At 34.1% G+C, this 20,902-nt stretch overlaps 1 protein-coding gene and 3 non-coding genes across 4 annotated transcripts; all 4 read right to left on the minus strand.

Annotated features, from left to right (window-relative positions):
* Nucleotides 1–4,605: 4,605 nt before the first annotated feature.
* LOC132612504 (small nucleolar RNA snoR114) lies at nucleotides 4,606–4,689 on the minus strand. The gene has a single exon (XR_009571858.1). It is a non-coding gene; the product is annotated as a small nucleolar RNA snoR114 (small nucleolar RNA).
* A 2,089-nt stretch (nucleotides 4,690–6,778) lies between these two features.
* On the minus strand, nucleotides 6,779–6,864 carry LOC132612502 (small nucleolar RNA snoR114). Its single transcript, XR_009571856.1, has one exon. It is a non-coding gene; the product is annotated as a small nucleolar RNA snoR114 (small nucleolar RNA).
* A 4-nt stretch (nucleotides 6,865–6,868) lies between these two features.
* On the minus strand, nucleotides 6,869–6,939 carry TRNAG-GCC (transfer RNA glycine (anticodon GCC)). Its single transcript has one exon. It is a non-coding gene; the product is annotated as a tRNA-Gly (tRNA).
* Nucleotides 6,940–8,104: 1,165 nt separating this feature from the next.
* Nucleotides 8,105–20,745, minus strand: LOC132609931 (long chain acyl-CoA synthetase 4-like). The gene is made up of 19 exons (XM_060324144.1): nucleotides 20,440–20,745; nucleotides 18,993–19,056; nucleotides 18,797–18,886; nucleotides 18,329–18,385; nucleotides 17,127–17,175; nucleotides 16,784–16,860; nucleotides 16,317–16,356; nucleotides 16,137–16,231; nucleotides 14,512–14,679; nucleotides 14,286–14,396; nucleotides 14,130–14,217; nucleotides 12,341–12,407; nucleotides 11,921–11,996; nucleotides 11,707–11,824; nucleotides 10,764–11,009; nucleotides 10,532–10,671; nucleotides 9,521–9,703; nucleotides 9,307–9,426; nucleotides 8,105–8,390 (listed from the first exon to the last, which is right to left on the minus strand). The coding sequence occupies exons 1-19, from the start codon at nucleotides 20,586–20,588 to the stop codon at nucleotides 8,355–8,357; spliced, it is 1,974 nt and encodes a 657-aa protein (XP_060180127.1). The 5' UTR covers nucleotides 20,589–20,745; the 3' UTR covers nucleotides 8,105–8,354.
* Between the last annotated feature and the right edge of the window lie 157 nt (nucleotides 20,746–20,902).

The following is a 20,902-nucleotide window of genomic DNA, read 5'->3' on the forward strand; positions in this document are numbered from 1 at the left end:
AATGGAATAAAGATAAAATATGATAACCCTAGAAAAATATGGATGACGTAATTATGTTATCATGCTTAGCAATATAAAAATTCCTATTATTAGGGGAATTTATATAAAATTGAAAAAATGGCTTTGAGATGATAGCAAGGGTTTGTAGTGGAGTGGTAAAATATACTCATTCATTCTTAACCATATGTCTCAAATTTTGAGTCTCCTGGGTATGGGGTCGCCTTTGTTAGGGAGCGCTTTACCCCCCCTAATGTGGGACTTTCCAACGCGAATCTAGATTTAATCGGACTCGAATATGGATACTTGTCATCGAGTGGGAAATCCAAAAAAAAAATATTTCTATTTAATTGTGCTTCAACTAATTTCTTGCCTGAGATTTTACGACTTATTGAGGTTAATGTGTATTATTGAAGGAGGTAATATAGTTTAAGTGGTTTAACTATATCTACGTTATGGGTGTTCGAGAATACGTTCAGAAGTTTTCAAAAAATTTGAGTCGGAAGTGTCCAATATTAACACTTTATCATGTGTTCAGGTGCTCAATCCAAATAAATTGTAGTTATGAGTGTGTAAATGAAATTTACTGGCAAGTTTAAAAGGTTGTCAATATATTCAACCTACATGTCATGACATTTATATATGCGACTATAAAAGCATATCATTAAGATTAATAATATAATATGCTTAAAGTTGAAGATTTCTTAATGTAAATTTGTGACATTAATCTTTTTCAAAACAGATTTAAAATAAAATTCAAGACCTCTAATTAAGGGTGAAATCATATACATTCCACCACAAAATCTAGGTGGCCTAACTAATTCGATTTAGTGCCGTATAAGAGCCCATTAAGTAAAAAAAAAAAATGCATTCTCAAACTTCGAACTCGAAACCTCTTGTTAAAGGTTGAGAGATTCATTCTGAAGAAGTTTCACGGTTTGCCTTCGAATGGGTTGGTTATAAGTTTTTTTAGAAAGTGAAGTCATGTGAGGCATAATTTTTGGAATACTATGATGCTGCGAAAATATAAATTTATGCCTCGCGAAAATCTTATTTATTATGAGGGACAAAAACTAAAGACCAACACGAAATAGGGCCAAGAGTGCAAATCACCCATCCATTCAACCATAACCTTCAATGATCCTATGATGTCACTATAAATTGAGAAGCTCTAATCCTTATGTTGCTCTCTTTGTACATTACAAATTTGTAGTCCTTAATATTCAGAAAAATGTACTTTCCGTATTGGAAAGGACCACCTTATTCAATATTGTGCTTCACTAGTTATCTAGCAAATATTAGCCAAAGAAATTAATTGCATGCAATTTGTAATTCGCTTACAACATTTCACCTGTTTCTACTTTTTAGTATGCAAAAATAAAATTATTACAAAATGGTTTTTGGGAGCAGAGATTCAATAAATTCTTATTTTTAATTCTTAAACTTTCCATCTAGTAAAATTGTATACTAGAGTCTAGACTTTGAAAATGCAACAAATCAACAATTAAAGAGTGAAAATAACTTAAAAAAATATATGAAATTAAAAGGTCTTATGTAGTCGATGCAAAATAAATTTTATCCTTATTCTTTTTCTTCTTCTCTTTTTTCTTTTCTTTTCTAAGGTGAAACTCTATGGATAAATTTTTAAGCCATGCGTTTGAAATTAAAGAACGCAGAGTCAATTTTTTTGTTGTATAAATATTTAATTCAAGACTCCTTTCTCGTAATTGAAAAAAATATATTGTCAAATTATTTTCATTATTATGAGTTTCTATTTACAAAACAAATAAACAAATTCATACAAATATATAACACTCTTCAGTTATCAATATATGGTCCCTGCTATCGTAATCTCCATGTTGTTTTCTTTGATATGGAAATTCGTAGCTGTATTTTTTTTTTTTTTGTTGAAATTGACATCATGATTCATGAAGAAAATAAAATAAAAAAACTTTAGACATCAAATCTTATAATATCACTTTGCATTTGTCATATTTTGATCAACACTATCAAAGGGCCCCTTGCAAACTCCTCCACAAGATCAACTTTATTTTCTATCTTCTTTTCTTTTAATCTTTCTGCAACGTGTGACACAATTTGACTCGGTACGAAGTTTAACTAAAAAAGGTTTAAAACTTGGAGTCTTGAGCATGTCATAATATTTGTGTGGCTATGAGATTTTCGAAACTTGTGATATTAAACATGTCATAACACATGTGTCGCTATAAAAGTTTGTAACTTATAAGGTAAAATGTGAAGCTTTTAGTTAGATCTTTTCAAATATAATTATATTTGAAATTCCTTTTTGGAATGGACTAAAAAAAAATAGTGTCCCATAAATTAAAATAAAGGAGTATAAAATATTTTTTGATTTATTTTGGTCGCCAATCTGCATTTAGGACCTTGTAAAATTGTTTCAGGAAAAAATCGTGTGTGATGAGATAACGAGAGATAAGAGTATTTTACTAACAATATTCTTATTCAAAATCTTAAGTTATTGAGAAAAATATTTTTTAATTTACGAAAAAATTCTTGATTGTTAAAATTACAAGAATAAAATGTGCAAGCTGGTTAGGTATATACATGAAGAAAAGATTTCTAACTGCTTGCTAGCATGCATGTCTAGGTTGATGGGATTTAGGGTTTGGCCTTGCTATATTCAAGTGGTAATTACATGGAATTTGTCATTATTTTCTTTATTTGTACCGTCTTAATTATGACTTTCCTAATTGGTTCACCATGTCAAAATTAGAACCATCTATACAATATTAGCAAAGGTTTGAAAAGGCCATCTATACAATATTAGCAAAGGTTTGAAAAGGGGTTATTGGCAGGGGCAGAGTTAGCCCTTCCGGTGCGGGTTCAGCCGAATCCAGTAGCTTTTGTCCGAATCATATATTTGTATCAATTTTTTTCTCGATTATGTACAAATTATTAATTAAGAACCCAGTAACTTTAAAGAATTAAAACCCCGAACCCACAAATTTTAAATTCTGGCTCCGCCTCTGAATTTATTGGATTTTTCTCTTTTGTTGTGTGGTTTAATAAGCATCTGCTATACCTAAAATTTGCTGGTGTTACTCATTAATTTAGGGGTCCTTTGGTAGCTAGTTAGAGTTATGCAGGTATTAGTAACACAGGAATTAGTTATGCGAGATATGTATTATTTTTATGCAGGGTTTAGTCATTCATATATTAGTTAATTCACCTTTTATCATGCATAAAATAAAATATAGATGCTCTAGCTCATAACTTATACATATATTAGTTATGTGGGTTGCTAAATTGCAAACTAAGCACCTTGTTAATTTTGTACCTGAATAACTTACCTCTTAACCAGCTATCAAACCTAATATTACTTATGCAAGATTTAAACCTGCATAACTCACCTCCAAATCAACTACCGAATGACCCATTAAATTTGTGTTGGGTAGATCTATCGAGGAGGTAAAACGCTTTTTACAAAAAAAAACTTTACTTTTATGGGTAGGACCCAAACATTCAATGGCAAGAAGGCAACATGCGACGTATGTGTTAGATGTATGTTATGGTTGTCGAATTAGTCAATAAAAATTGATATTTACATGAAGAAGAATAAAAAGACGAGTATATTATTCACTGAAATTTTAATTTTTCAATCGTGTATGGGACTGCTGCTGTTGGACAAAAATAGAAGGTGGGATGACTACATTGTCTAATCAGGGATTCAAATTTCAAGGGGTCACTATTTTTCTGCTTTTTTTCATGTAGAGGAGCTGTCAATTCTTCATGGAAATAATTTTGGAAAAAGGTGTAGTTTGGACCTAAGCCACGATCGATGGTCGGTTTGACAAATTTATCATTTTCTAGACTTTGAAACCGACCTTTGTTTTTCTTATCACTTGCAGAATTTTTTGCCACTCCAAATTCTTTGTTATTACTAAACCTATGCAATGATCAATTAAAGGCTACTCATTTCTAATTAACATGTTAATTGATAAGGATTAACACCTAAAAGTGGGTTTTTGCTTGTTCCAGTATTGAAGTTATTAATTATAGGCTTTTTCATTTGTTTGCTTTTTAACCGGAGGCGGATCCAGGAAGATTAGATAGCCGACAAATAGCAAATTGCATTCTTATTAGTATTAGGTCTCAATCTCTTTAATTAACAATTAATAGTGATAACACAGATTGTACACTTCCGATTTGCTATTAGAAATGAGACGTCCTATTAACAGTGCATGGGCATGATACATTAACAATAAAATTTCAAAAATTAAGTGAACCGTATTAATACCGAAGAGAACCGAGATGACTGCAATAATTTTGAAAATTTTAATTTTGATGATATATAAAAGAGTAAAACAAAAATAATTGATACTCTTATGATATTAAGTTTTTAAAATAACCGTTCGAAGCAAATAATTGACACCCCAACCATGAGTAAATTTATGTGGAATAACACATTTACAGAACAACATCCTATGATTATTGATGAGCTTGCAAGTTGCAAACTCACTTATACCACACGTAACAAAGGTTATTAACTTTAACCTATTACTTTAATTTTGAAGTAATTAGTACTAGTAGTATTTAGGATTACTAAAAAAGGATGAAAAATAAAGGTAGAGACTCAGTTGCACTGAGTTTCATCATTGAACAGATGGTTGTGAAGACCCAACTTCACAATTAGTGCAATTATCATCACAGGCCTGGATGCACCAGCCGGGAATCGAACCCTGGTCTGTACCGTGGCAGGGGTTCAATTGCATTCTTCCACTAGACCACTGATGCTTTATTGACCTATTACTTGTTATTCAAGTTTTAGTGCAGGTCAACGGTAGCCTAAGAACAATTCAAACCTACGAGAAGGCCGTGAGAATTTTTGTGAAGGTAGAGAGAGATTTTCAAATCAAACTTCGAGTTGGTGTGCCGCGTGTTAAGAAGAAAAAGACCACCTGCTTGATGCTCCGATCGAAAACAAAGTAGTGGGGTCATGCCGATACGACTAAATATGCATTAGAAAGGTCATTTTCTGCCCTACGACACCAAAAAAAATGGGGCCGAACTTCTAAACCGCCCGTTTGCATAGAACAATATTGTGGCAAGGTTGGCTAGGCAAGCGTCCTGTCGTAAGTGTTAGGGAAAAATATCTGTTGAGCCTTATACACTAAGCAAGACGGCTCATTAGTTAATCTAAGCCTAAGCTTTAATATGGTCTATATAAACACCATTATGAGTATTGGAATATGTACTCTAAATCGTCTAGAGAACGGATAGGGTTAGTAGAATTCTCTGGATATCTTAAACAGGTTATTTAGGTTGTAGAACAAGGGTTTCCATTCGTACATGAGGATTCCCGACGACCACTAATTCGATTCTTGGTTGCTGAAGAGGATCCGCTTCCGCAAGGAGAAAACCTGTAAGTCTCCGAACTAGAATTTACTTCAGTAAGAATATTAGTTAAGAACCTTGTAGACCATCCCGATGGAGATGGTGAAGGGAGAGCCCAATTGGTAGGGGGAAAAACCATAGCAAGCTTAATGTTCTTTTATTTTATGTCTGTTAACTGGTTTACATAATGAATTGTTTTGTCTAATTGGAAAATGCAGAGCTATTATAAATCAACTTGATAAAGGGTAGTAATCGATACAGTCTCAGTGTCGTTGAAAGTGTAATAGTCCTTGAAGCCAAATAAATCGAAGAACTACTAGTTATAAGTGCGTTATCACCAAGGGATTTGGTGGGACAATTGATGAAATTTCTCCATACTTAACTAGAAGTCTGAGATTTGAGCCCTAAAAATGGAAAAAACCTTGATAGAGAGCCTCTTTCCCTTAAATGGGTCTCACGTGGTGTGAATATAGACTAGTCAGACCAATGAGTTTTGGAATATGCCGGATAGTTATATCAACTCAAAAGTTATGTGTGCTTCATAGGATGTTGAACGGAAGAGATAAAACGATAAACAATTTCATCTGTAACGCGAACATGTGTGAATTCCTAAGAGACATTATTGAATAACCGAGAAATCACAATTCAAATATGACTATTAGTTCGCAATTAACAGCCTTAATTCTGATAATACAGCTATCATGATTTATGACTTGTCAGTCTTCACTAATAGAATGAGGCGTGTTTGAACTTTTCAAACACTATCGCCTTAAGGAAATGCAAATTGGTGCAATTAGTACTATTAGAATGATTAGATAGCCAACTAATAGCAAATTGCATTCTTATTAGTGTTTGGTCTCAATTAATAGTGATAACACAAGTTGTACACTTCCGATTTGCTATTAGAAATGAGACGTCCTATATTAACAGTGCATGGGCGTGACATCTTAAAACTAAAATATCGAAAATTAGCTGAACTTTAATTTATCTAAATTTAATTATATACAACAGAGTAACCGATATAACATAAATTTCTTAAGATAATGAGTTAATGATGACATATTTGAAGTATCGTTTTTTTTTTGCGAGTTTCACATCCCAACTATATCACCTGTTTCCTTTTCCTACCTGAACTATCACCATCTTTCAGGTATGAGAAGGGGACAACTGATAGCTGAGGTTTAGGAAAGGGAACACGTGATAGTTGGGGTGTGAAATGCGCAAAAAAATGATAATTCGGATGTGTTTTTGACCATTATCTTTAAACTATTCAACCCAGAGGAATCATATCGAGACCGCAACCATGAGCACATTTACATGGAGTTACACATTCACAAAACATCTTGTGATAATTGATGAGCTTGCAAACTACCTTAACCACAAGTGATATTTGTAAATAAAAAAATAAGAGCTCAGATGCACTGAATTTCGTCATTTAGATCAGACGGTTGTGAAGACCCAACTTCACAATTTGTGCAATAATCATCACAGCTCTTAATGCACCAGCCGGGAATCGAACCCGGGTCTGTACCGTGGCAGGGTACTATTCTACCACTAGACCACTGGTGCCTTGTTGACTTTAATCTGTTTTTCACTATTTGATGTTTATTTCACTCTCCTGATTCTCACGGTATTACTTTGCTATCTATTACTCCGTAATATTTAGCCTTATAAGGTGGTCCTTGCTAATTCACACGAAATTCCACGTGCTCTATGATACTCACGTCGAATGGATTAGAGAAGGTATATAGAGACTAGAGTTCTCCTACAAGCATTTCAAACTAAAATTGATTATTGCTCTTATACAGTTCGAACTAGGTATGGAGTATTGGATATCAAAATTTGCATACCTCTTGTTTTGGGTCATATAAAGAAGCTCAAAGTCCTTTTATGTCCGTTAAATGGTTTACATAATGAATATTGAATCGTTTTGCCCAATTAGAAAATACAGAACTATTGTAAATCAACTTGACAAAGGATAATAGTCGTAACAGTCTCTATGTCTTTGAAAGTGTGATAGTTCTTGAAGCAAAATAATTCTAATATCTAATTCCGATGAAATTGGTAATGTGTTGAAGCTAAGCACAGTTGGTTTTCATTATTAGTTAAAGATAATATTGTTGGTATTTACCTTTTAGTTTAAGATCCGGATTAAGGATTGTGGCCTACACATTCAGGAGGTTGCACATTTGGCTGGACAGCCAAAATAATTATATTCGCTAGTCAAATTTACAAAAAAATATACACTATTATTAAGTACGTATATCTTTTATCTATTAAATTAATATTCAAAAAATATACATTTATCGGTTATTATTTTGGTGAACGGCTATACAGTGTAAAAATCCGAAAAAGTAAAGGGATGCAAATCTTGTTTAGTACAATTGGAATCTACATCTTAAGTGGTTCATAATGGTACAGTAGTAACAACGCTAACGGATCGTCTTTAAAAAATAGTTACTAACTTACTATTATGGAATTTCAGCTTTCACAAGTGAAATTTCATGTCAAGATCCTGAAGTTTCACTTGTAACCGTCGAACTCCAAGAAAGTGGCTAATATTCCATTATCAAGACTGAAATGTGGTTAATTGTGAATCTTACTAGATGGCTCATGTAGTAAAGGATTTACCTCCTACTCATGTGGCATCCTCAGATACTCATACTACTACAAACTCATTGTTGAGAATCGAGATGCAATTCTTGAATAACTTGATTTTGCCACTATTGCGCTTTGTTTATAATTATTTTTCCACAATTGGTTTATACAATAACATAATCTAGAGACGTAATTTTTTGTGTTCCTTGATAGGTATAAACTAAAGCCAATTAATAAAAAATAAGACTTCCCTTGTATTCCAGGCTGATCCAGTTTAATAAAACTATCTCACCTTCTTTGAGTTATATGTACAGTATTAAAATAAAAACTAAAAAAGAGGGAGATGGAGTTAAAAAGAAAAGGTGCTAGTTTCAAGCCTTGCAAGTTCATTTAGCATCCTTGTACATGGTATCAATCACGTCCTGCACAAAGTAAAACCAAATCAATAAAGAACATTTGAACAAACAATAGAATTATCAAATGAAACACCATTATGCAAAATCCGTATTGCACAATATAACTACTACTACGCCTCAGTCCAAAATTGGTTGGGATCAGCCATATGAATCCTCATTTCTCTAATTAAACTCAACCCATAACGTTATACCAAGAAGAAAAAGCGAGAATAAGTTAATTATATAATAAATAATATCACCTATATGAATTTATTTCTTCCACTTTGCGATATCTTTAACTAAGTTTGCATTGCTTCCAAGAAATTGTAGGTCTTTCGAGACAACTTCCTTCCAGATATAACATAGAAAAAAATGCTACAAACACCATTGGGCGTCCAAGATTATTGATCATGTTATGACTTATGAAGGAAAATAACCAAGACTTCTCATAAACAGGAACTCCTAGTCTTTGGTTAGTCGATGTAAAGAAAAAGGACCTTGGACCTAACACAACCTCGAACATTAGCTATTGCCCAAGACCATATAAAAAGACAATCATCCGTTCTCTCTATCAATAAGGTACATTTACCATTCCTTGTCAACAACGGGTTAAAGTTGGTGAATTTTCTTTCTTTTTCTAAACTTCAGACGAAGAAAACAAGATCATTGGTCATATGTCTACTCCTTTTTTTTATGTCCGTTAAGTTTATATTGTTATCTAAGCGAAGAAGCATACAACAGCACAAGAAGGATCTCTGAATACATGGATATTGAACAGATAAATCACACTTCTTGGATGTAACAGACCCGTTTCCCCACAATTGACTGATACAATAGCATAGGAATAAGAGGACAACTAAAGAAAAAATGGAAATATTTGGACATGGATAGAATTGATAAAGGATCACATTTAACATTTACCAGCAGATCAAAGAGAATCTACCTTGTAGTACTTAAGCAACTGTGGTCTTTTCTTCTTAAATGTTGGGGTCAAAAGGTCACGTTCCATGTCAAATGGTACCGGATCAAGGTGTATAGCTTTTATGAACTCAAAACCCTTCAGCTGCAAAGAAAATAAGTCATGTTTACGAAGGCTTTCCATTTTTCGCAAACCATCGCATTATGGAAAACAGGTGCAAAAGTTGAAGAGAACTAACCTTCTTTTCTTTTCCAGCTTTTGTGAGCTCCCCTTGTATATACTCTTTCACCTTTGAGTTTTCACATAGGGAATTAAAATCCCCGGAGAGGCCATTCTGTTTGGCCCATTTTTCAGTCTCTTGTTTGTTTGGGTTAACAACAGCAACAAGAAAAGACTCAAAGCTGCTCCCATATAGCCATATCTGGAGCCAATCAAGAAGAAAAAATTGAGAACCGTAGAACCAAAAATGGATAAATGTGTTACTACCAGACCATATTGTATAATCCGAGAGCACCAATAATGCAGCTAGCATCACTATTTGTGAGAGCCAATCGACCCTTCAAAAATTTGTCAGTCAAAAAGAGATGCAGCATGAGCTAATGAGGCTCAACGAACTCTGTTGACTGGAGATAATGAAGGCTTTGATCTCTAAAGAACATTAAAATAATGAACAGATTCTTTATGAATATTTGTTGTATTATGCCCAAAACTTTCTATCAAACATTAATAGTGACCCAGGGAATATTGTAGAAAAAGACCCCTTATGACTCTCATTTATGGCCCACCCTTCAGTTTGTTCACAGTTAGCCAGGAATGAGACTGGGAGTTCGATTTCATTTATGACTTTTACCTTCACACTGAATAGAACCTCTTGCACCCTCGTATAATACCCTACGTAATGGCTCAACACTTATACAATATGATCTGTTCTACATTAATATTCATTACATTATGCCCAACACTGGAACATTAACTTTTAAAGCATAGACCCTGAATTATGCATTCCAGCTCATCAATCCAAACGAAATTAAACATCTGTCAGTTGACAAAGAAATATATTTGCATAAAGAAAGAGATTCGAAATGAATGCTTCTTTCTTTTAACAGCATAGTGTTCGCGTAGATAGATCACGAGCAGCGAACATAGCAGGTGGAATTTTCTACCTTATATGTTGAGAAAATATATTGCACACATGAAGTCACCAAATTGATATAGTTAAGAGGTCAATGCACCTAACAGGATTACTTACCGAGTCAATAACAGGATTATTGCCATATACATTCTCCAGATTTTCGACTGCAACATATTCACCTTGTGATAGCTTGAAAATATTCTTCTTGCGATCAATTATCTTCAAGCTACCATTTGGTTGCCACTCGCCAATATCCCCTGACAAGAGATTTGTTTGAGACAAATCCAATTAAAACTTTTCCGAAAGTGCGGAATTTATTAGTTCAAGCGCAAAAAGAATTTATAAAAACCTGTGTGGAACCACCCATCAATCATGACTTCTTTCGTAAGATCCTCACGCTTGTAATAACCAGAAAATAGAGTGTCTCCCCTCACACATATTTCTCCACGTGGTGTGCTTGAAAGAGCATCATATTCCATTTCAGGAACAGATTCCAGGCACACATCCACATTGGGCACCGGAGGACCAACCGTACCAAGCATATCGAACTGGTTAGGTAGTGATACAAATGTACCAGCACATGTTTCAGTCAGACCTAAAAATAAATGCTGAATCGTCAGCTTTGGCAAGAATGCGCACTAGCAAATCATCAGGAACAACAATCCTGTTACTTGCGCGTATAAAGAAACCGTAACAATTTTTCATCCATATTTATAAAATCTAAAATGCGATTACAATATAGACACAAATGACAGCTAATTGCATACTTATCACTACAATTTGTCTGAAGTTGCTTACTTATGTTCAAAAACAGTTTGCAAAAAGAGTCATGTTCTCACGTCCAAATCTTAACAAAACATTGACTTCTCTAACCTGGATTATAAATCTACTTGACATACCAATAACACTTCATTATTGCATCATATTGAATGGTAATGAAGTCTATCTAACCAAATACCGAAAGTAATCCACTTAAATTTCCTTTCTACGAGTTATTGTGATATATATTGTCACATTGAATGGTAATGAAAACCATTTTTATTGATTCCTTGTTCCCGTTTCAGAAATGGCTAGAGGGAAACAAGCTCTAAGTACTCCGAGTAGGAGTGGCACTAAAAGTCGAGCAATGGGACAATGTATAAGAATGCATCATAGGAGGACCAATATCAATAATGATTCTGAAATTGTCCGGCTTAATGTTCTGATAACAACACAGAAAATCATAGGGATGACAGCAAGACAATAAGTTTAACACCATCAATGGAATTGACGTGAGGGCAAGGATAACATACCATATCCTTGAAGAACATGAGCACATGCTACAACTCGCAGAAAAGCTTCTACATGAGATGAGAGGGGTGCTGCTCCCGATAATATAAGGCGCACTTTGCCTCCTAGCCCTTCTTTTACCTAAGCAATCAGCAAAAGCAACCTCAGTTTCGTATCTACTGGTATGACAGGAAGCAAAAACAAAAGATATATTAGCTGCTGGAGTAGCTTCACCACCTTACTGAAAACAACTTTGTCGGAAATTGGAGAAGCTTCATGATATTTACTCCCACTCTTCAAGTATTGAAGTTTGCTGCATAATTTTAAAAAGGCAGGTGAGTTACAGGTACAGGCTCCATTAGAAAATGCCTCAAATAAGTTCTAATATTCATGCTAAACCAAAAACGGGAACCAAATTTCTTCTCAAATATACAGAATCCGTCCAAATGCACTTCCATGGAAAATCGATTCATAAATGAAGAAGCTTGTATTAACTTACAAAACTAATCTCTACATTTAGAATTAGAACAGAAAGTGCTAGAATTGTGTAACAGTACAGGTATAAATCCAACAATGTGAAACACCCATATTAAGATACTGATGTTTGCATCGACAAAAAAGTTGCCATCTCTTTGAGAAATATGGAACAGAACTTACCGAGCATATGCAATATTGAACAAGGTGCTTCTTAACCGACCCCCTGAAGAAATTTTCTGTTGCAAACCTGAGAATGCTCGGTGCAATTAGTCAAATGAACCAGAATATTAAGACGCAAAGTGCACAAAGTCAAAAGTACAACAAGAGAAAGAAGCGAATTCCACATTGAACAGTAAATCCTACAACTTTGTTTGGTCTCTAACTGAAGAACATTTTATCCTTATCGTTGTATGAACGACCTCATCTAAAAGCTTAAGATTTTATTTGATTATTTATAGCTGCATCACATTTCATCATGTGGGGTTCTGATTCTTTTTCTTAAGTCAAGCACATCGAAATTTCTGTTGATGTGTGGCAGTTTCTCAAGCTCAGGGCATCGGTTTGTTCTGATCCATGTTCAAATCTGAGGGAAAGGGAATGGAGCGAATTGGCTTTTAATTGGTGAAATAGTGGATAAAAAGTAGACCTTTCCATATGTGTAAAAATACTATAGAAAAATGCAGTTCATATGTTATGTGTTACTTCTACTTGTACTAAAACTCTTAAGTGTGTCCTAATAATTCAAGCTTTTGGTAGACACCCTAGTTTCATCAATTAACCGATATTGTCTGCAAATAGCACACACCATGAGATTTCAGCATTTTGTAATGTGGGCTAGCTCATCCATAATTGGGGTAAACAAGCACCGGCTTAAAGTAAATTCTAATATAAACCATGGCCATGGAAAAATCCTTAGCATCTGCTATTACTATTTTCACACTTGTGATAGTTCCTTTGTTCATGTCCTTTATGACATATATACAATATATGATATGTTTCCATTCTTATCAACGCCTATCGAAGAAATTTTCTTGGAACTCTATCATACGTTTCTCTACGTCAATGAATATAATGTACAAATCCTTCTTCCTGTATCTATAAATATCATCAATAGTTTTAGCAAAAATATAACATTGGTTGTAGATATACTGGGTAAAAGTTCAAATCAATTTTCTGTCACTCTTGTAGTGTCCCTAACTCTACGAACTATGCTCTTTCCTAAAGTTCCACTATATAAATCATAAGTATAATGACAGGACAGTTATACAGCTTTGAGTATCTCCTTTGTGCTTATTTATCAGAATCTAGGTACTATTTGTCCACTCATGGCAACTTTCCACTCCATAATATGACATTGAATAGTTTGTCAGCCATAATACTCCAGCTTCTCCAAGATACTTCCAAACATCTACAAGACTTACTATCCGGACCACAAGCATTTCTAGCCCTCAGATTTTTCATGACATCCTTCATTTCCATTAGCATAATTCTACCATGTAGCTAAAGTTTATGTCTAGCGCTAATGTGTGGAGATCTGTAAAATTGTAGAAAGAACACTTGTATTAGCACCTACGGATGTGGCGTATTGGTCAATAAACTGAGTTAAATTTTTAAGACCAACATTCAAATCCTAGTAGAGGCGAATAGCACTAGGTGATTTCTTCTCATCTGTCTAAGCGTTGGTGGGCGGAGTTACTTAGTACATGTGTTGGTGAAGGTTGCAGGTATCCAATGGAATACTCGAGGTGTGCACATGTTCGGCCCCGACATCATCATTATAAAGAAAATATAATACTTGTCTTTATTTATTTTATGTGTACACACTTTCTATATAAATCACATCTAAAGTACATGGGTACTCTAGTCAAACACATAGATATTCATAAGAGAGGAAGGTTTATATTAGTGATTAGGTGAAAATATTTGACACTTCATATGAATCAATTGTAAGGGAGCACTAAGATATTACCTGAATATATTCTGTCTAATACCCGGGGTACCGCACAGAAGACTGTTGGCTTCAGCTCTCCAAGGTCTTCAGTTAGTAATTTTACATCCTGCAACATGGTAAGAAATGCATAAGATAAGGTTTTCTATCATTTCATAGAAGATTCAGACATCTTACCCCTCGCCAAAATCCTATTGAGGCGCCATGATTAATGAAACATTCTTCAATCGCCCGATCAAATATATGTGCCAAGGGAAGATATGAGATATATACATCATTCATTGTCAGCTGCAATACAGAAAGGTAAGATAAAACTTAAAAGAAACATATTTTCCAGCAAAACTAAAACTCTCACTATGCTTTACCGAAACACATTAGGAAAAAAAAAGAATATATATCTCACCGCCTCATTTACACTCTCAAGAAAACGCTTCACTCCAGATATAAGAGTAACAATGCTATTATTCGAAATCATCACGCCCTTGGGTTCTCCAGTTGTTCCACTAGTATACATTATTGTACAGGTATCACTCTTCTTTTTCACTGGAAGATCAAACTGATTTTTGCTTCCCTGCACATATTGAGAAGTGTGATGTTAGCATAAAGAATTATCCAGGTCATGTTGATATAAGTATGTGATGTCCAAAAAAAAGTAGGGAAGTGGTGCATCAATGATTATATTCCCAAGTGAATGCACTTCTCGTCGCTAACTAGGGGCCTATTTCCTCACATATCGTCACTGATCTCAGTACTGCTAAATATGAATATTTTGGCAGTAAACGAAACTAAAGAGCCAACTGGATGACTAACAATTATCCACAAACAAAAATCACCCAAACGGGTGGGTGAAATTTCATGCAGAAACTTGTAATGGTGAAACTAGAGCCAGATCTTTAACTAGCTTTTCACAAGTTGCTAGTCTTATCCAATTCAGACCAATGGAAGCATAATTCGCCAGTTGGAAGGAACATAACAACGACAAAACATAGAATAACAAATCAAAAATAGAATAAGAAATCATTCAGAGCAAGTGTTATGCCTAGGCAGTCTGAATGAACCATAAGAACTCCTAATTAAGCTCTGAGTTTCCTGACCCAATCAACATCGACTTCATCTCAAGAAGAACCCTCCTAAATGATCAACTAACCTATTGATAGAAAACATAGGCTAGAGTATGACTTAACCATTTGCTTTGCTCTCAAGGGCAATTGCCAAAACTTGCACGGTCTTTAAAATAGACGGAGGATTAGATATGTTGATATTCAGAAACATAGATATTAGGAAACTATCATGCATGAATATTTACATCATTATCAAGGAAGTTACTGGAGCTAGTCATGTATGCTCTTCTTAGCAGATCATTCAACAAGAGTGTTAAACTTAGTACAATTTTACCAAACTTCTGCAAACAACAGATCAAGAATAATTTCTTAATAACAGGAGCAGCCGCACGTCTAAGAACAGAAACATAAAGAATAAATGGGAAGGTCGAATCTGAGACAAGGAAAACCTAGCAAAAAATGAAATGAGGAAATATTAAACAAAAATGTGTAAGAGCCTGTTTGGATGGGCTTATGCCTATAAGCTGCAAACAGCTTATAAGCTAAAAAAAATAAGTTGGGGTAGTCTAACTTATTTTTTTTGGCTAATAAGCTGTTTTCAGCTTATAAGCTGTTTTAGATAAACTAAGTCAAATGAGCCCAATTATTTTTTTGAGCTTATTTTAAGCACAAAAAGACTTTAAGCTGATCAGCCAAACACTCAAAAAAGCTGAAAACAGCTTATAAGCAACTTATAAGCCAATCCAAACGGGCTCTAAATTGGAATCAATCACCAGTCAACATGTAAATCTATTTGCACTAGCTTCCGATTCCTGTTTTTAAGGACTCAAAACTGTTTATTTCCCCTTTTGCACTGTGTTAGAAGTCACAACCTTGGCATGCAGATTACAACACACTTTACTGGTGACTTTTAAACAGCCATAAGAAATCTGAACAGAAAGATAAAAGTTGAAAAGAGAATTCTTACTAATTGTAGAAACTCATCCCAGGAATAGAGAGCCACACCATGCTTTTCAACCTCATCCTTTTGTTGAGGAGTGACTTCCCCGAAACTCACAACCGCTGGTGATAAAGAACAGGAAACAATTGCCATTAACATGACGTGTGTCACATTTCTGAAAAAGAAACTAAATTACAGCTGACTTACTCTTCAAGTACTTCGCTGCATTTGGAAATGTTTTCAAAAGCTGAAAAGGAATAAGAGGACATTCTAGTAAGAATCACATCCCTGAATGTTCAAGAACATAGCTCCAAATTCAACATTAATAAACTTCTTAAAGAACAATCTTGGAAAATTATTCTTGAAATGTCTCTTGTCATTACCCTATCTGAACAATTATTTCTGAAAGCTATACTAATCCAAAGTTCTGTTAGAGATGATGTCCAAGTCTAAAACATTTATATATTTTTAAAACAGCACAGATGTTCAAACAGATCATACTTTGTCCTGCATGGATGAGTTAATTTCACTTCTACGCGAGATATATTAATGAGTCTTGAATAGAAAGTCATGTATACCTAGCATGGGGATCAACATGCTTGTGGAATCCCAGACTGATGTTTGAGAAGTTAATATCGTATGTCTGTTAAAGGTACAACTCCTAAAATGCATACCTCGGGAACTTTTTTCTCCTCAACAAAAGCAATTGCAACCTCTGCATGGGAAATGATAAATTCCACTGCACCAGCACCTGAAGACATCAAAAATATTGTTAATAAGTATTAATTATTAATTATTACATCAGCATGACAATCCTTCTTCTAAGAAAGAAAATGAAAATAAAAAGGCATATGACTGGCAAACGTGATAGCCTCTTGGTAGTCAAACTCCACCATCATTCATATCATTTCAATGAGCCCAGGACATTTCTATTATGTTTAAGAGTAACACCAAGAACGATAAATTCTATCACAAGGAGAGCATTGAACCACTATTGGCACAAAGGAGAATGCATACCTAAGGTGTCGTACAGAGGGACACAGTAAAGTCCATGAGCATTGCATGCCTGCATTAATAAGTTGCTATCAGAACCAATAAGAATACTCACAATGTCTAATTTCTAACATCTATCCGAGCAAACAATAGATATTATAAGCAGCAACAAAAGAAATAGTTAGCAGCAAAGGTAGGATCACAAAAATATGAAAACCAAATAGATTGAAAGTGAACTTGGAAATAAGAGCAGTCAGAGAGGCGTCTTTTTTCTTCTCTAGTAGTTTGAATTGAATTGGATTTATACAAATATATCGTACTTAATTTTAAAGAATCAACTTCCATCCCTATTGTGTCTGAAAGTGCAAGCAATTCAATAATCTAGATGCAGTCCTAAGATCTGTTTCTTTGTTTCATAGAACAAAAAAGTGATCCATAATATGGCAGAAAACTGATAATTTTAGAGCATGAAAGGAACACATGGAAATAAGAAGAGGATTGCTATAGGAGAAAAGGATATATGTGATAGAATCTAACAAATTGAAGGAGCCAAATTGAGGGGAAAAAATACCAAAGGAAGCATGAAATTACCCCATAAGTTGAAGTAGGCACACAACTCATGAAATTTCTCAAGGAATGAAACTATGCTCTATTCATAGAAATAGACTTGCTGATATCACATAATTGAATGGATAACCAGTAATTACATAATACTAGAAACTAGTAAACGTAATACTTAAGCCAATACAGATCCTCATTTAGAGGTAAAAAAAGAAGCCGTAAATGAGTCCCAAACTCACCTCCCAATCGACATTCTTATCCCAGTATTCGATAATGCTTAAAGTGGTGTTTATTCATGTCAATTAAGATATCTGATTGTATGACTTATAAAAGTGTTAAGACAAGTCATCATTTGAAAGAGCTTAGTATTAAAAAAGAGAGGAAAATTAATGTGACATTCAGCTATCAAGAATTGAATAGATAGCCAAACAGAACAACTGATTAGTACACGTGCAATCCAAACATTATCATGCTAAGAATATAGATGTCCATGTTATGGGGCAAAATCAAGAGCTGTGTTAACATGACAAGAACAATTATACTAATAGAATTTCCTTGTCATAGATGTTTAATCTCAATGGAGACAGCTAACAAAAAAAGAAAAGAAACAAAGAACATGAAACACTCGAGACATACACAAATTAAGCAACAGAAAAGGGAAATACCTCCATGCTCATAATCCACTCAGGGCAATTGGCACCAAAAATACCACATTTTCCTCCCTAGCATTTGAAGTCAAATTAACAGGAGGTTAAGGTACTGATTGAAATGAACTCAAGGGAATGAACAATAAGAAACAGACAACATAAGTCAACATGTGAAACTACAAGAAATAATTAAACAAAGGACAAAGAGACACCTGAATTACTAAAAGGATAAGAACAACATACCTCAATTATGGGAAAAGTGAACAGTCAAGGAGGATGAAATCCACATTTAAACATGTAACTAAACTTATGTAAAGGGTGCATTGATTTTTAATTTACTTCTAATCCTATTATAACTAGGCAACAAACAAAAAGCTAAATTCCCTCTAGCTACAGTATTCAATGATGAAACTTTATCATTAGCATTCTTCTCTCATCAGACAAATTATCAGCATAAAAACCATATAGAGTTGGGAATTAACTTACTTGTTCTACCCCACAGTTCCGGATGGAATTTCCTACTTTTATGACAATGTCATATACTTCTTTGTAAGTCATCCACACATACTTTCCAGGCTGAAGATAAGATCAACAAATACAAGAATCAGCTAACATGAATTCAGAAAACAAGAATCCTTGTAGGAGTTGATACTAATACATAAATATTTAAAGTAGAACATACCTTTCCATCCACAATCTTACGACGGCCAAGCATTCGGTTGTTGGGATATTTCTCCACTGACAAACTGTGACATACACAAGAAAACATCTTCAAGTTCTAATATTAGAAAGTAAATTTTTGTAAGCACCATCATCAACTAAATCAAATTTTGGAAGAGTAACATTAACAACGATGCTACACCATGCCAAGGCTAATGCAAGTTCAGTACAATGACAAACTTTTGCAAGAACCCTTTTATTCTGAATGAGTACTATATAAATAAAGCTCATATTTTTAAGGGTATTGTCTACCCCATGTATGCACATTTGCCTATAAGTATTTGAAAGCAAGCTTTTTGTGTACATAATTAATAGCCAAAAGGCAGAGATAGCTACTTTTTACCTGAATTAAGTACGTCTAAATATTTTGCAAAAAAGAAAAAAAGTCAAAATCAATCTGGGAAGCACTCATTACTCGTCAAATATATAAAAGCACTACACCTTTAAGGTAAAACTAAACCAATAAGTTCAGATATAATATTCCCTATGTCCCAATTTATGAGACACTCTTCTGCTTTGAGATGTTCGACACCATTCTCTTAAATTTTGAGTAATAATTTTTCTATCAAACTAACTTTTCAACTATTACTATTAACATTTTCCTCCACTATCCAGGGGCGAGCTAAGTTGTGGCCAAGGTGTTCACCCGAACCCCCTTGAGCAAAAAATTACAACTTATACACAAGGTTAAAATTATTTTTTATGTATAAATAGTAAATGTTGAACCCCCTTGGCTTCCTAGTTTCTTACACTTTTATATTTTCGAACCCTCTTAGTGAAAATCCTGGCTCCGCCTCTGCCACTATCATTAAGATATTTTATACAAGTCAAAATAACAGCTTAGACTCCGTATGCACCCAGTACTATATATAAAATGAGACAAAGGGAATAACCTTATTCTACCCAAATAAGTAGTAGTAACTAAAGATATTTCAATACTCATCAAATATATAAAGCTAAAGAGACTACACCCTTCTTTTGGAACTAATCCAATAAATTCAAGGTAGATATTAAAATCAAACCAATCAAGTTATAAGGTGAAAAGTGAAATCCACATGCAGTTTAATCAAAATTTTGCTGAAAATTACTTTGCCACCCCTTTAGCTACAGCTTTGGTCAAACTTTATATTTGTGTTAAAAAAAATTATTTGATATGCATAAATAATATATCGAGAACCCAACGCCAACAAACAAAAATTTAGGGAAATTTCAAATATACAGCCCAACATAAAATATTATGCCACGTAGCCAAATATACAACATTATACCTAGGGGAAGCATAGATAATGTATCAATCTTGTATAAAAGTGTATAATACTATATAAAAGGTGTTTATATATACACAAATATGGTCTAAACTGGGTAACAAACTCAAAAATATGGGCTAAAGCATGTAAATATTTTCTTACCGGAAAATATCCCAACAGCTATCTAGGCCATCAATAGAAGGTGGAAAACCATCCTTAGCGAATAAACTCCGGTAAACCGGTCCGACCGCTGGTTTTCCATCCTTCCCTGGCTTCGCCGGTTCAACCTCAATTATAAACCTCTCAGCCATCTCCGATCTCTCAATATATATAGTTTTTCACGTGCAATATGGCCAATATATTCTAATAATAACTTTGTATATATGTAACTTTGTAGGTTAAAGAAGAAGGATTTTGTGAGATTATGGTGTTAATAGGATTGTGGAGATTTCATAGGGAAGTTTCAGAATTACGAGTCTTACGGAGAAATTTTCAGTGTTTTGTGCGTAATATATAACTGTACAGAATATATTCCTCCATGCAGTTTAAACTATTTCACGTACCAAAACTCTTGAATATACCACGTTTTAATTACTCCTTATTTATTTACGTTATATTTTCAAAA

This window comes from Lycium barbarum, chromosome 9, assembly GCF_019175385.1.
Source record: "Lycium barbarum isolate Lr01 chromosome 9, ASM1917538v2, whole genome shotgun sequence".
Taxonomy (NCBI): Eukaryota; Viridiplantae; Streptophyta; class Magnoliopsida; order Solanales; family Solanaceae; genus Lycium; species Lycium barbarum.